Genomic DNA, 15,030 nt, shown 5'->3' with positions numbered 1-15,030 from the left:
CTCACCAGACACCAGATTTAAAAACTGTGAAATACAGAAAGATTTATCTGGGGATGTTAGGCTTGATGCTTAATGTTAATCAGCATTGTATGAACTTGTTTGGCAAGGACTTGAATATAACTGATGTTAATCTATATGTTAAAGTGACAAACTAAAGAATTAAAGCAAGCATTCCTTCTATTAGAATAAGAGCTGAAATTAGTTGTTTATCAATCAATTAGTTGTTGGAATTCGAGGGTATGAAAAATTCTAAATTGTAAAATGATTGATCAATTAATTGTAATAGTAGTTGAATGGAGGTGAATTGATAGAGGGACAGTAATTGAATATGACCACTGTTGGTCATGTGTACACTCTATCAGCAAACACAGTGGCACATTTCATGACCTGTGTTTTTGCCGAGTTAAAACACAGCAAAGATTGAGCTTGACCGTCGTAAACTGAAGTTTGATGAATGACCGTGCTCTGCTTGTTCGAATGAACCCCTCACTTCCAGTTAGATAACCTGCATCAGGTTTAAATGACGTCTACAAAAATTGCTTCTCGTGAAAATGTACTGACTGAGTCACTGTCATTCTTTCCTTTAATATCTTCACTCCACATTCATGCTTTGTCAGTGTCCCATTTCTCTTCGGCTGTTGTCTCTTCTCTACAACACCCTTGTTGCTGTCCTTGCTCTCCCTCTGTCTCTCCCACCACATATCTCTGACAACTATGGTGCAGTCTGAGCCGCTGTTTATTTTATTTTTTATTTTTTTAATCCGCCCCAACTCCTGCTGTGTCTGCAACTCTCACACTCACTCACACACACATGCCCACCAACACACGCACGCACGCACGCACGCACGCACACGCACACACACACACACACACACACACACACACACACACACACACACACCGCCCCCGCGCTGGCGGCCTTCATCACTGAGATGACATGCCTCTCTCTCTCTCTCTTTCTCTCTGTTGCCCTTCATCTCCATCACAGAATCTAATATCACTCAATGAAAGAGCCAAACTGTGAAAATAAATCTTATTTTCCTGATTTCCACGGCGTGGCATCGCAGTGCTGGCACACACACACCATCTTTCAAGAAGGTGCAACAGAAATTAGTGAAAGAGAAACATGTTTATATTCAAGCAAACTGGCTTGCTTCCCCATAAGAGTGTGTGTGTGTGTGTGTGTGTGTGTGTGTGTGTGTGTGTGTGTGTGTGTGTGTGTGTGTGTGTGTGTGTGTGTGTGTGTGTGTGTGTGTGTGTGTGTGTTGGCGGGCATGTGTGTTTTGTGAAGGATTAATAATTCAAATGGTTTTGCGTCAGGAGAGGATCCAGGATGAACTTGGCTCAAATTATTGGCGGTAGCATCAGAGGGTGAAAGTAAACACGAGAAAGAGATGAGTGTGAGGACGTACAGTGTTGGAAAGAAAGGTCACATCATGCAGAGGAAGAAAGGATTTTTTTTTTTTTGCAGGCCACTCGTATGACGATAAAGTCTGAACAGTTATTTTGTATTTTGATGTTTGATAGTATCTTTATTTCCGTTTCTCTGTCATGTTGTGCGTGCACGTGTATGTGCCGTCATAAATCTGGTACATCGTAGGCCTATAAGCTCCCTCAAGTGGTTACATAAACCCGAGAGAGGCTAAAGAACGTAGTGATCTCCCACCGAGCCCGCATGCATATACACACAAACACACAAGAAAGATTTAAATGGACGGATGAAATCATGACAATTTCATTCATTCACTCAGTAAGTCTACAGTATTTGGCTTATTCGGTTTGTCAGGGGCAGTGCACTTCCCATAATGCATCAAAACACGCAAACGCACAGCCGCTACCTCGGTAGTTTGGCAGCATTACGGCAAAATGTGCCTCTGAAGTCACTCTGTTGTCACTTCAGCAAATGTGATGACTGTGTTTTCAGGACTAAACAACTAATTATCTCAAATGTTAGAGTGCTCGCTAAAAGCATGAAAAAAATGCAGTTTCAAAACTGAAATTCTGCTGCTGTAACTGTGTTTGTTTCTAAATTCAGTCACAGTTGTACAGAATGTATTGAGACAAATAGCAGCTTCAGAAGCTGTTATATTACTCTATTTATGTGAGGGGGAAAAATGCACAATTCAGCTCAGAAATGATGTATGTATGAAAGCACCAGTACACACACCACTACACAACTGTCTGTAGAAAACAGATGACAGAATTCCACTTTCATCTTCGTCTTTGCCTTCTCTGTCTGCCTTCAGCAAGTTGCATCACATTCAAAGTCCTGGAAGTCATGTGTGAGGCTACTGAAAGCCTCGCCCTACCACCACACCATACTTTAGCCTTAATGGGGCTGACAGCTACTGTAAGCAGATATTAGGGTCTTGGTTTGATCACAAAATTTGTTTCCATATTCATTCACATATATATAATATTCACTATAATATTAAGGTACTTTTTGTCCTTAACTACTAGACTTTCAGAGCACTATCTGCATGAGTCTGTGTATCAACTCCGGACAAAAATGTTAAATACATTTCAGACAGATTTTCCAGTTAAATCAGCCGGTCAGTTCGCAGATTATTTGTATGACGACATTATGATTCTTCAAAATAATAGTTGATGGCAGGGCTATTGTTTAAACTCTCTCTTCCATGAAATGTCATGGCTCTTATCCTCATTATGGGTGTGATTATCTTCCCATTCCAGTCACTGCAGTCTGACCACATCTACTATTGTAAGATGAATCGATACTACTCTTTTCTCAAATCACAATTACTACACTTTTCTGGCCTCGCTCTTCTTTTCTTGTATTTTCTTGCTGGTGATGTTTTCGTTTTTTCTGCTGTTGTTCTCATTGGAAGATTTCTCTGTCGGAAATTTTCAATATTTGGCATCATGAACTGAGAGTGGATGAGCACCCACAGTAAGTGAAGAGTAGAGGCAGGCAGCACTTTTTATTGTAAGTAGGACCTGCCTGTATTTGACATGGAGGCGTGCACTGCCATTGGTAAACACACACTATGGCTCAAACCCATGTCCTCGGAACAAGAAGAGGCACAAACAGACTTGGTATGTATTCTTTATAAATGGCCAAATTGTGTATGTGCTAAAGGCAGGGCCGTCTGCATGTGGTGTTTGTTCGGATGTCTTACAGAGTTCCTCCTTTAGTTGTCTCTCACGCATTTCCATCCACACATATACTGGAATCCCTCATTTCTGTATTCATGTTTGTATCTCTTTATATTATGTAATAGAAAATGAAGCGGTCAAAAACAAAAAGAGAAAGACACACTGACAGCTGTTGGAGCGACACGAAACTCGAGCAAATAACCTGCAGCAGTTTGCTTTAGTAACATGAGGTTAGAAAACAAAATTAATGGAGAGTTCTTCTGCTATTTCAGTTTACTAACCCGGCTATAAACATTGTTTTACACCCTTTCAATTATAAAATGAATTTATAACAAAGCATTGTACATTTAACCAACTGAAATGACTCATCATCTGATAGATTTATGGTTGTTAATGACAATTCCACCATTTATACTTCCACTATTTAAAAACTTATCAGTCACATAGCTCCAATGTAACATTTATTGTAGACTGTTTACATATTTAACAATGTGTGGGATGTTATGCAAGTGTACCAGGCCACAAAAACTTATGGTTTTTGCAACTCGACACAATCAACACCTTCTGTCAACAAATATTACAGCTGCATTTGTTTTTATAAAGAGAATAACTGAATAAAAATGAGGAAAAACACTGACGTTATCTGAAAGACAAAATGAAGATAGCTACAGTGGTGTGAAAAAGTGTTTGCCCCCTTCCTGATTTCCAATTTTTTTTTGCATGTCTGTCACACTTAAATGTTTCAGATCATCAAATAAATTTAAATATTAGTCAAAGATAACACAAGTAAACACAAAATGCAGTTTTTAAATGAAGGTTTTTATTATTAAGGGAGAAAAAAAAATCCAAACCCACATGGCCCTGTGTGAAAAAGTGTTTGCCCCCTCCTGTTAAAACATACAGTATCTATTGTTTGTTATATAGCAGATTTCTTTTCTTTGCTTAGGTATATTTCTTTACCTAAATAGTCTCAGATCATTTTAGCATTAATATTAATACTTGTTGATTTGAATTGGTTGATTTGGACTATTCTAGAAATTAAGGGGTTATGATGTGTTTATAAGTAGATACTGACAACTGATCTCATTTCTAAGAGAAAAACAAGTGTCAAACATCCTGAATATGTATTGCAGGCTTTTTAGGCTTGTATTGTTTTTTGTTTCTATTGTAGATGTACTCGTATCTGAAAACAGTGGATGAAAGACAGGTGGGACTGTTTATCGGGTTCGAATATTGCCAGTCAGATTTTATGCACCGACTCAAAGCTGAACGCTCAGCTGTTACTAACTTTTTATAGCAGGCGGCTTGGTGACTCACGGCCGCAGTTGTAAGGTACACAACTTGAAAATTTCACAGGCAGGATGACATTTTAATTGAGCACCACTCCTTCACTCTTAAAACAGTCTACCTTATAAAGTGTCTGATGAAACTGTGACCTTTTTGTTTCCTCTCCTCCTTTTCGTCCAAACACTCTAAAGAGCATGTAAATTCAAAAGATGTGAGACTATATGTTAGCTGTCAAATCTGCTGAGAGTCCCGGCTCTTCAGAGAATCTGACAATGTACTATCAGTCAGACTGACCTACTTGTGTACTAACACTCAGTATTTTGAGTGCATCGATGCGTTCACACTGTCAAGTACAGAACCATGCAGTGCACTACAAGAACCCAGACGATGCACTCAAAACAGTCCAAAAGTTGTGAAACTCTGGACACATGCTTTCACATGTTTTCACATGCTGAGGTTATTTCAGTTCAGAGTGCGATTTGAAACAACATGACACTGTCAAAATTCCGACACTTTTTGTTAGTGTACGAAGGAAAGTATATAATTTGGAACACAGCATGTGTCTGTCTCCCACCTCCATTTATTTAATGAGCCACTAGATGGCAACACAACACACTGATTATTATATCAATAATATACTGGAAGGTAACTGTGAGGAGGGAGGCACTGAACTCAGTTACAACTTGTACTTCTACTTCTAAGTACGGTCACAAATCAAAATAGGTTTGGAATTCAGAAATTATTTTTTTTAACTCACTTAATTGACACAATATCAATTTAATTTATGGCTGTTGATTTAAGTCAGATTTAATTTTTTGGGGAGCATTTGTTTGTGGTTGTTTGTTTGCAAAACAGTTTGGCAATTTGGCTGTTTTGACATTTCACATATCAAACAAAATTATTAATAAGCAAGATAATAATCGACAGATTACACATAAATTAAAAATATATAGTTGCTGCCCCGTTTGCTGAGCAGAACCACAGATTAGATACCAGATATTGCTAATAACCTCCTGTTCGAACCTTTCTTTGCTTTGGTATGTTCAGTATTTCTGCCCGTTTTCTTTTAATCATGTTTTGCTGCAAAATATCACTCAGTATAATTTATACAGACACACGAAATTTCATTTAAAAGTATTTGAATTCTTTAAAGGTTAGGTTCCTCTTTTAGCCTTTGTTTTAGTGTAAATGGGATACACTGTTTAATTACATTACAGTACGTTTTGCCATTTCTACTCAAATTTAATCTGATAAGTCAGTCTGATTTGTATTTTTTAAAAAGAGAATAAGAGGGGGAAGGGAGCGTGTGTGTGTGTGTGTGTGTGTGTGTGTGTGTGTGTGTGTGTGTGTGTGTGTGTGTGTGTGTGTGTGTGTACGCGTGTGGTGAAGGGAGGAAGAAATGTGAATGGTTTTTAAGTGGGAAAAGAAAACAGCACAGATGTGTGTGACCCACAGTCCCTGTCGAGGTGTTTAGTGTTTGTTTGTTGTACCCGACCGCCCCCCTGGTGCTCACAAGAGGTTATGGGTCATTATCAAGCCAGTGGTAAGTCTCTCTTATGCAAGGAGAGGTGTGCATGCTTACTGAGTGTGTGACAATCAGCGGCCACTTTTTTAGGTGAACTATAAACTCTGGCTGAGGTGGGGTCCTAACATATTTTGAAAACCTCACATTAGAAATACCAACAACAAATCTCTTTTGTATGTCTCCTCTAAAACTTAAACCTGTATCACCACACGCCGCTGGCGAGCCCACAGGCACAGTTGGTGCTCCCAACCACCTGCAATGTACAGATGGTGCATCCCGCCTCCACAGACACCTGCTATGGAGTGCACTAAATGGCCATTAGTGGACGGGGGGAGGGGGTGGGGTGGGGGGTGGGGGGGTAAGAAAACAACAAAGCAGGCAGTGAAAGTGCTAGCATGTCATATCATACACATTGGCTCAGCCAGATGGCCAGCCTTCTGGAGTGAGACTGACACTGTAATCATTAATGTGATGTAGGTGGAATAACACATTTGTTGAGATACTGGTGCTGGTCTTTTTTTTTTTTTTTCTCGCAATCGTTTTAACATGCATGTCATGCAAAACAATTGTTCCAAGTACTGGCATCCTGGATGTTGAATAATGATATAATCCTCTGAGGCATAATCTTAAAAATTTTCATTTCATGCAATCACCTTTGGTCTTTTTTTTGTGCCTTCTCTGATCTTTGTGTTCCAACAGCTATAATTTCCTATTTGATATATTGCAAGGAAACTTGATAGAGGGAAATAACACTTTGATCACCTCCATTAGCAATGAGCTAAGGGATCTATTGTGAATGTAGCAACTGTAAGTCAGTGACTCAAAGTTTGGCTGATTGCTCCTGCCCCCTGCCGTGCTTCCTCCCCTGGCCACACACACACTATAGGCCCTGGTCGTCCTGGAGTCTTCAGCAGTCCCGCAGGAATGTGTCTCACTGTCTGGTCTGAAGAGCTGTTAACAACAGTTCAGCATTGTCTCCTTTTGTACCAGTTCCCCCAAACAAACAACACACGCAGGCACACTCCCTGTTCGCCACTTCAGAGGCAAAATCCTGAAAACACATGCAAATTCATATATGCAGGCCGAATATATGCCCTCTCTGACTATGCACACAACAAGTCACACCACTGCAGCAGCTTAAAAATTACATTTTCCAGATGGAAAAAGCCAAAGTGTTTTGGGATCACAAATAAGAAAATAAAATACGTGATCCGGTTTCTCAGTTGTGAATTAATTCATAGAATAAGATTATGAAAAGAATCAAACTTTTCAGAGAAAATACACAAATAAAGTGCAGTTACTCTGTTTGAAGTTGTGTTTTGCCCTGGTAACAATGCTTTTTATCCATATGACGTTGCTGTAAGTGGTTACTATCTGATTTGTAATTATATGCACGAGTTAAGGTGCTTCATTTACTATACTTGACTGTCGGTGTGATTCTTACAGTTTTGTGTGCCTGTGAAGCCAGTTTCATTCATGAATTTTCATGAATTCTGTCTGTTCTTTAGGGAAAATGACAACCTACTCTGACCTGGAAGAAGAAATTGATTTCATTCACTCTGTCATCGAGAAACAGCAAGTGTCAGAGGGGAAACCACCAAAAAAGCTATCCAAACAGCCTGGTAAGAACCCTGCAACAGAATAATACAGTGGTGTGAAAAAGTGTTTGCCCCCTCCTGTTAAAACATAACTTAACTGTGGTTTATCACACCTGAGTTCAATTTCTGTAGCCACACCCAGGCCTGATTACTGCCACACCTGTTCTCAATCAAGAAATCATTTAAATAGGACCTGCCTGACAAAGTGAAGTAGACCAAAAGATCCTCAAAAGCTGGACATCATGCCGAGATCCAAAGAAATTCAGGAACAAATGAGAAAGAAAGTAATTGAGATCTATCAGTCTGGAAAAGGCTCTAAAGCCATTTCTAAAGCTTTGGGACTCCAGCGAATCACAATGAGAGCCATTATCCACAAATGGAGAAAACATGGAACAGTGGTGAACCTTCCCAGGAGCGGCCGGCCGACCAAAATTACCCCAAGAGCGCAGCGACGACTCATCTGAGAGGTCACAAAAGACCCCACAACAACATCCAAAGAACTGCAGGCCTCATTTGCCTCAGTTAAAGTCAGTGTTCATGACTCCACCATAAGAAAGAGACTGGGCAAAAATGGCTGCGTGGCAGAGTTCCAAGACGAAAACCACAGCTGAGCAAAAATAACATTAAGGCTCGTCTCATTTTTGATGATCCCCAAGACTTTTGGGAAAATACTCTGTGAACTGACGAGACAAAAGTTGAACTTTTTGGAAGGTGTGTGTCCCATTACATCTGGCGTAAAAGTAACACTGCATTTCAGAAAAAGAACATCATACCAACAGTAAAATATGGTGGTGGTAGTGTGATGGTCTGGGGCTGTTTTGCTGCTTCAGGACCTGGAAGACTTGCTGTGATAAATGGAACCATGAATTCTACTGTCTACCAAAACATCCTGAAGGAGAATGTCTGGCCATTGGATTTTTTTTTTCTCCCTTAATAATAAAAACCTTCATTTAAAAACTGCATTTTGTGTTTACTTGTGTTATCTTTGACTAATATTTAAATTTGTTTGATGATCTGAAACATTCAAGTGTGACAAACATGCAAAAAAATAAGAAATCAGGAAGGAGGCAAAAAAAAATTCACACCACTGTATATAATCAACACACATCATCTCCTGCTTTTTTTTTTTTTTTCCCCTTTATCGTAGCCTTCAATTAAGACTCCATTTCTGTTTGTGTGTTCTGCTCTGTCTGTCTCCAGCTGCCATCACCTCTCAAACAAATGTCAAAAACAGCAAACACGAACAGAAGAACCAGAGCCATCTCTCAGATGAAGCCCTGCATACCACCACTGCGGCTCCACGCCCTGCAGTCACTGCCCTGCAAAACACACCGACCCCGCAGCCCAGGACAACCGGAGACAAGGGCCGAGCCGGTCCTATAGCCGTGCCAGCACCCCGGAAAGACAGCATTATTGTCAGTGAGTATGGCCTTCATGTCTTCAGCACACAGCGGTGTTAACAGACCCGATGCGTGTCGCAGTTTAAAGGGAAAAACACCTTTTATCGGATGGCAGGAAATTCAGTTTTTGGGTGCATGATAAGGATGTCATCAGATAATGTTCAAATTTGGGTCATGTGAATCTTATCAATCAGTTTGATATCTGCCTGCCGGACGTTTGCCATCACTTTGTTTTGTATATGTTCCAATAGAACTGTTCATTGCTTTTATCCCAGAGTGTCTGTTCCCTTTATGTTTCATATGATATCGATGACCACAACAACTTATATTTAGCAAATGAACTGAAGTGTAAGTAAATTTGGCATCCATGATAAATATTTACCGGGGTATTTATCAGACTTTCACTCTAACAGACTCTATTCCCCTTTGTTTTCCTGTTTCTTTGTGTCAATCTGCAGTTCTGATCTCACTGTGTGTAGCGGTGGGCACAGTCGCAATGATCCTGGCCACCGTCTGTTTCATCAAGTAAGTGCAAATGCAGAAAATCACAAGTAAACCATTATAAAGCTATATTTAGTATTTTTGCCATTTAGTAAACTACGCTATTTTATAGTACAAATTAAACACAATACAAAAGTCCTATTTTAAGCTGTGTTAGTGGGTTCTTTCACTTTAAAGTCTTTCACTAATGACGTATCTACAAACAGCAGGGTAGACAATGTTAATGGTTTACGAGGCATGAGATAGAAATATTTCAGGGTTATTTGGGTTCGATTATTTTAGTACACGTGCACCATTCCGTACAAAAAGGTAATTACATAAAACACTAGTTAGTTATTATTGCCAATAGATCAATAAAAAAAACCTGCACTCCTATTTGCTATTTAATTTCCAGGTATTTTTCAACGTTTCAATCAGTCAAGTAGAACTAAAGTGGCCACCAGTCAAACAATATACACAACTATTATACTGTATATAATGCGCACACATTTCAATCAAAAGTGATTTTCTTCTCTGATTTGTTCTCTTAATTATCGCACAAAAGTACATGCAGAGTTTGTACTGTTTGATTGGATTAGAAAATCATGTAGTTTAAATGGGCGTGTACATCCCATTGTTTATCTGCAGTGACTAATTACACAGCGTTATAAGGAGGTGTCGGCCTTCCACTTGTGTTGCCTCCCGGGGTTTTATCAGATTAATTCAGTAAATTGGCATCTACAGCAAAAAGACATCAGAAACAAATCTGCTTCAGCACTTCTGTATGATTTAGTTACACATCAGAGGAAGAGGCGAATACAGTAAATCTAATAAAACACACTTTATAGCACTTTCAAAGGCTCCACCAGGGTTAGATACAACTTTTAGGTTAGGTTAGGTTAGGTTAGGTTAGGTTAGGTTAGGTTAGGTTAGGTAGTTACTTTATTAATCCCCGAGGGGAAATTTTTTCGGGGATTAATAAAGTAACTACCTAACCTAACCTAACCTAAAAGTTGTATCTAACCCTGGTGGAGCCTTTGAAAGTGCTATATATATTTAGGACCTTTAATTCTCTATTTTTATTTAGTTTTATTTATTAAAACTCACATCTAAATCATTTTCTCTGTATGGATTTCATTTCACTTGCCTCTAACTTGAAAGATATTCCACACATCACTTGAACTGATTAATTAAAGACATGGTGGGCTTTCTATGATTCTTTTACATGACCTTACAATCAAAGCCTGCTTCAATTGGCTGTTTGTGTATCATATCTATGTACTTTATTTAAATGCCAGAAGCAGTATTGCAGGAGACTGAGATTTATGCTGCACCCCCACAGGTTGCAGAAAGAATCCCGTCTCGCTAAGAAAGTGGATTACCCTGCATTCAGCGGGACAGGCATGCCCAATGCCAAAGCCAACGGTGCTTCGGTAAGCGCACATCTCTGTCTTTGCCTTGCTGCTATTGTTAGAGCCTATTTTGTTTCGATTTCTCACTTCTTTTTCTGCAGTAACCACAAGTCCTATGACAGTGCACCATGTAGGTAGGTAGGTAGGTATTTACTTTATTAATCCCCGAGGGGAAAATTTTTTCGCTACAGCAGCATACAGAAGCAATAAGATAATAATATAAATAATAGAATAAAATAATAGAATAGAATATAATATAATAATAGAAAAGCAATAAAATAGCAGTAAAAATATAAATATAAAATGCACAGTTTATACAGTACATTATATATCTATATATATTATATACAATTATGTATTATATATTATTATGTACAGACCTCTGTTTTCAAATGTGTCACCCACCCTTACCTCTCCTGTTTTGTCCTCAGATGGGAGATAAGACTCTGGCTAAAAGTGCTCAAATGTATCACTATCAACATCAAAAACAGCAGATGCTCTCAATGGGAAAGTAAGTTTTCTTTCTACTGTTTTCTTTACTGTCTCTCTGCCACTCCCTCCTTTTACATCTTTCTTATCGTCTTTATTTATACATTTTCAACCACATCCTCTGACTTTGTTACCCATGTCTCAACCCAAGCATCTTTTTTTTTTTCTTTTCTTCAGTCACAAACCCGAACAGAAAGTCCATGAAACTGCGGTCCCATCAGATGAGGAAGAAGTGGGAGGAGACTTCACAGTATATGAGTGTCCCGGACTTGCACCGGTGGGGAGATACACGCAAACAGAGACATACACACAAACAGAGACACACACACACACACACACACACACACACACACACACACACAAACAGAGACATACACTCGCACTCATTTACAAGACTAATCAATTCTCATTCCTGTTTTACACAACTGCTAATCCATTTTCTACCCTCCCTCAACAGACTGGAGAGATGGAAGTGAAGAACCCGCTGTTTGATGACTCAACCATAAATTATCAGGGGAATCACAAGTGAATGCTGAACACTTTCCATATGTGCATAGACACACATACACATAGACACATAGACACACACACACACACAGACACACACACACACACACACACACACACACACACACACACACACACACACACACACACACACACACACACAGTCATACAGATGCCACTTCCCTGAAAGAAAGATCTGATCTCACACTCCGCATGCATAGAAATTGAGGATTCTGGCACACACACACACACACACACACACACACACACACACACACACACACACACACACACACACACACACAGACACAGAGACAGAGACACAGACACACTCACACTTTCAGTCATACAGATGCACACAAGCCACTTCCCTGAAAGAAAGATCTGATCTCACACTCCGCATGCATAGAAATTGAGGATTCTGGCAGACACACACACACACACACACACACACACACACACACACACACACACAGACACAGACACAGACACAGACACACTCACACTCACAGTCATACAGATGCCACTTCCCTGAAAGAAAGATCTGATCTCACACTCCACATGCATAGAAATTGAGGATTCTGGCAGACACACACACACACACACACACACAGAGACACAGACACAGACGCAGACACACTCACATTTTCACTCATACAGATGCACACAAGCCACTTCCCTGAAAGAAAGATCTGATCTCACACTCTGCATGCATAAAAATTGAGGATTCTGGCAGAGAATGAGGTGATAAAAAAAAAAAAAAAAATGTTTTCTTGTCTGCCCTTTAATATAACTGACCCAATATGGCTTTTAATACCACAAATGTATGTTGGGTTCCTTGTTAAGTTATTTCTATCACTGTTTCAGCGCGACCCTGTCTGTTAACGTGAGGTTTTGAGTCCTGCTAGATACAGTATGTCCTTTTAGGTGTCTGTCCTGTCTACATGTCAAACTCTACATTAAGATTTTTTTCCCTCCACTTTTGTTACTTTCTTACATTTCTGCAGCTATTTCCAAAGAACAGGATACAATAGCGGAAAATACGTCTCACACAGACACATATACATTAGCTAAGCAATCGCTACTTCCTTGTCTTGTCACTCAAAACTCGTGGCTTGACCACATCCCTCACACATACCCAGGAAATACTGAACATCACATTTTTGTGATACCGCTGTAAAAAACACTGCTACTTTTACTTATTGTCATATAAGCTGCTCATAAAGATTTTAAGATGATATAGATATATTCATTATCGGTGAAAATGAAGTGTTTGATAATGTCCGTTGCATGGTTTGACTGTACTGTGTTTGAGTCATGGCAATGCTAACATGAGTTATTCTGCCTCCTGCGTGTGTGCATCCTGTGGCCCCGGGAGGGATGTACAGTAAAATTGACTTCTGAATGGCATTCTGGAGACGGGTTGTACTGATGGATGTAAAGGATTTAAACATCACTATCTTGTATTGCCCACCTTATCGGTCCCAAGTGAACCTTGTGCTGCAAAATGGACAGACAAAGAGTGATCATGTTCACTTTTTATAAACATTTGTACATGCAGACTAAGGATTGGAATTAAAACTTTTTACCACATACAAACTAGATTTGGTTTAGCCTTTGATTTTTGTGCTTGCCATGGTATACATTTGATAATAAAGAGTTTCATTTTTACATTTAATTTCAATCAGGTAGTGAAAGCTACAAAAACAAAACAAAATTAAGGGGAGAGATGCAACACTGGTTCTGTGGACATTACACTTACACTATGGTCAGTGTCTCAACCCCTAAGCCATAACATAGAAGAAAAAACAAACTAAAAGGTTTTATTTCAGATCAATTCAGTGGAAGCATGTCAGAAAAGCGTGGGGAAGAATGGGATCATTTTTGTGGCATTTCATGGCAAAAAAAAAGTTGTTGATCTATGCTGTTATCTTAAAGGACCAATCAGCAGGAAGACTCAATAAAAGTTAAAAGTGTGCGGCCAAACATTTCTAACCCACAAAAAACAAGATTTCTAAAGCTGACAAATGTTTTGTATAAAGAGATGCTCAAGACATTTAAATAGAAAAAAAGATAGTCGTGGATGTAAATATTTCACTCAGTTTAAAGATCATGTTACTTAAAATGGAGAGCTGGAAAAAGCCAATAGGTAGTTTATTGTATACTTTATAATGCATGATACTGTCCATGTAAAGGGTATGAACCGAGACCTGATATTAGGGGCTTCAATACACAAGTATTTTAATTTATTAAGCAATGATTCCTTGGTGATATCTTTTAGTGAAACGGTCAACCAAATTGAGCAACTCTACAGATGTTTTTCTTTTCTTTTTTTCATATGAGAGGAGTCCTGGATAAATAAGACATACCCCTGAGTTGTAATAATTTCCTTTCTGAAGAATTCTTCCATTAGACATTCACCTTTTGAGTCACTGTGGGTCATGTTCGTTGCTGCCGCTGACTGTCTGCCTGCCTGCTTTTTTGTGATCCGGTTTAACCTTGTTTTACCTTTCGGAAACAGGTTTAACCTTGTTTTACCTTTTGGAAACAGGTTTAACCTTGTTTTACCTTTCGGAAACAAATATAAACACTCACAAAGTGTGTGTGTGTGTGTGGGGGGGGGGGGGGGGCGCTTGCATATACCTCTGTGGGTTGTCTTTTGTGTGTGTGTAGGAGGGGGTCTTGCATATACCTCTATGCAGGTTGTCTTTTGTGTGTGAGGGGGGGCAGGGGGGGGCTTGCATATACCTCTATGTGGGTTGTCTTTTGTGTGTGCATGTGTGTGTGTTGGGGAGGGGATGGGTCTGGCTTCTATCCCCACTGAGCTATATGCCAAAGGCCATTAAAGCCCCTTTGTGCTGGTGGACAGTAAGAAAAGCAGAAAAGGGTCTCAGATGAAAACCTGGGAGGGTGGAGGGTCCATGAAGGTGGGTGTCAAAGGCAGGGCCTTTAGGAAAAAAGAAAAAAAAAAATCAAAAAGCCATCAGACTTGTTTGTGGGAGAAGATTGTGCTGCTCAACAGGAGGGCACACTTAAGAATCCAGCTATGGTGCTTTATCAGATCAGTAACAAGCTGAAAGTAATAGCTTAAATTTAGAGTTTCAGTGCAATTATGATCTTTTTATTATTTGAAAAACATTAAAAGCGGCCAATAAAATTACCTGTTAGTTATATGTTGTGCAGAGGTCATTATACACAATGTTCCTTACAAACTG

General features: G+C 39.4%; 1 protein-coding gene across 1 annotated transcript in view; it reads left to right on the top strand.

The window, feature by feature from the left end:
• npdc1a (neural proliferation, differentiation and control, 1a) overlaps positions 1-13,414 on the top strand; it is a 28,625-nt gene extending 15,211 nt beyond the window's left edge. Inside the window, exons 3-9 of the mRNA XM_069163397.1 lie at positions 7,438-7,551; positions 8,728-8,946; positions 9,386-9,452; positions 10,750-10,840; positions 11,251-11,330; positions 11,486-11,585; positions 11,766-13,414. Coding sequence (XP_069019498.1) covers positions 7,438-7,551; positions 8,728-8,946; positions 9,386-9,452; positions 10,750-10,840; positions 11,251-11,330; positions 11,486-11,585; positions 11,766-11,837 — 743 coding nt within the window. The 3' untranslated portion in view covers positions 11,838-13,414. The remainder of the gene's footprint in view (positions 1-7,437; positions 7,552-8,727; positions 8,947-9,385; positions 9,453-10,749; positions 10,841-11,250; positions 11,331-11,485; positions 11,586-11,765) is intronic.
• Positions 13,415-15,030: the final 1,616 nt, after the last annotated feature.

The sequence above is a fragment of the Embiotoca jacksoni genome, unplaced genomic scaffold (assembly GCF_022577435.1).
Source record: "Embiotoca jacksoni isolate LCO1_2020_lvr unplaced genomic scaffold, fEmbJac1.0.p SCAF_10, whole genome shotgun sequence".
NCBI classification, from domain to species: Eukaryota; Metazoa; Chordata; class Actinopteri; family Embiotocidae; genus Embiotoca; species Embiotoca jacksoni.
Note: the sequence above shows the minus strand (reverse complement) of the source record. Positions and strands in the feature narration are given on the sequence as shown.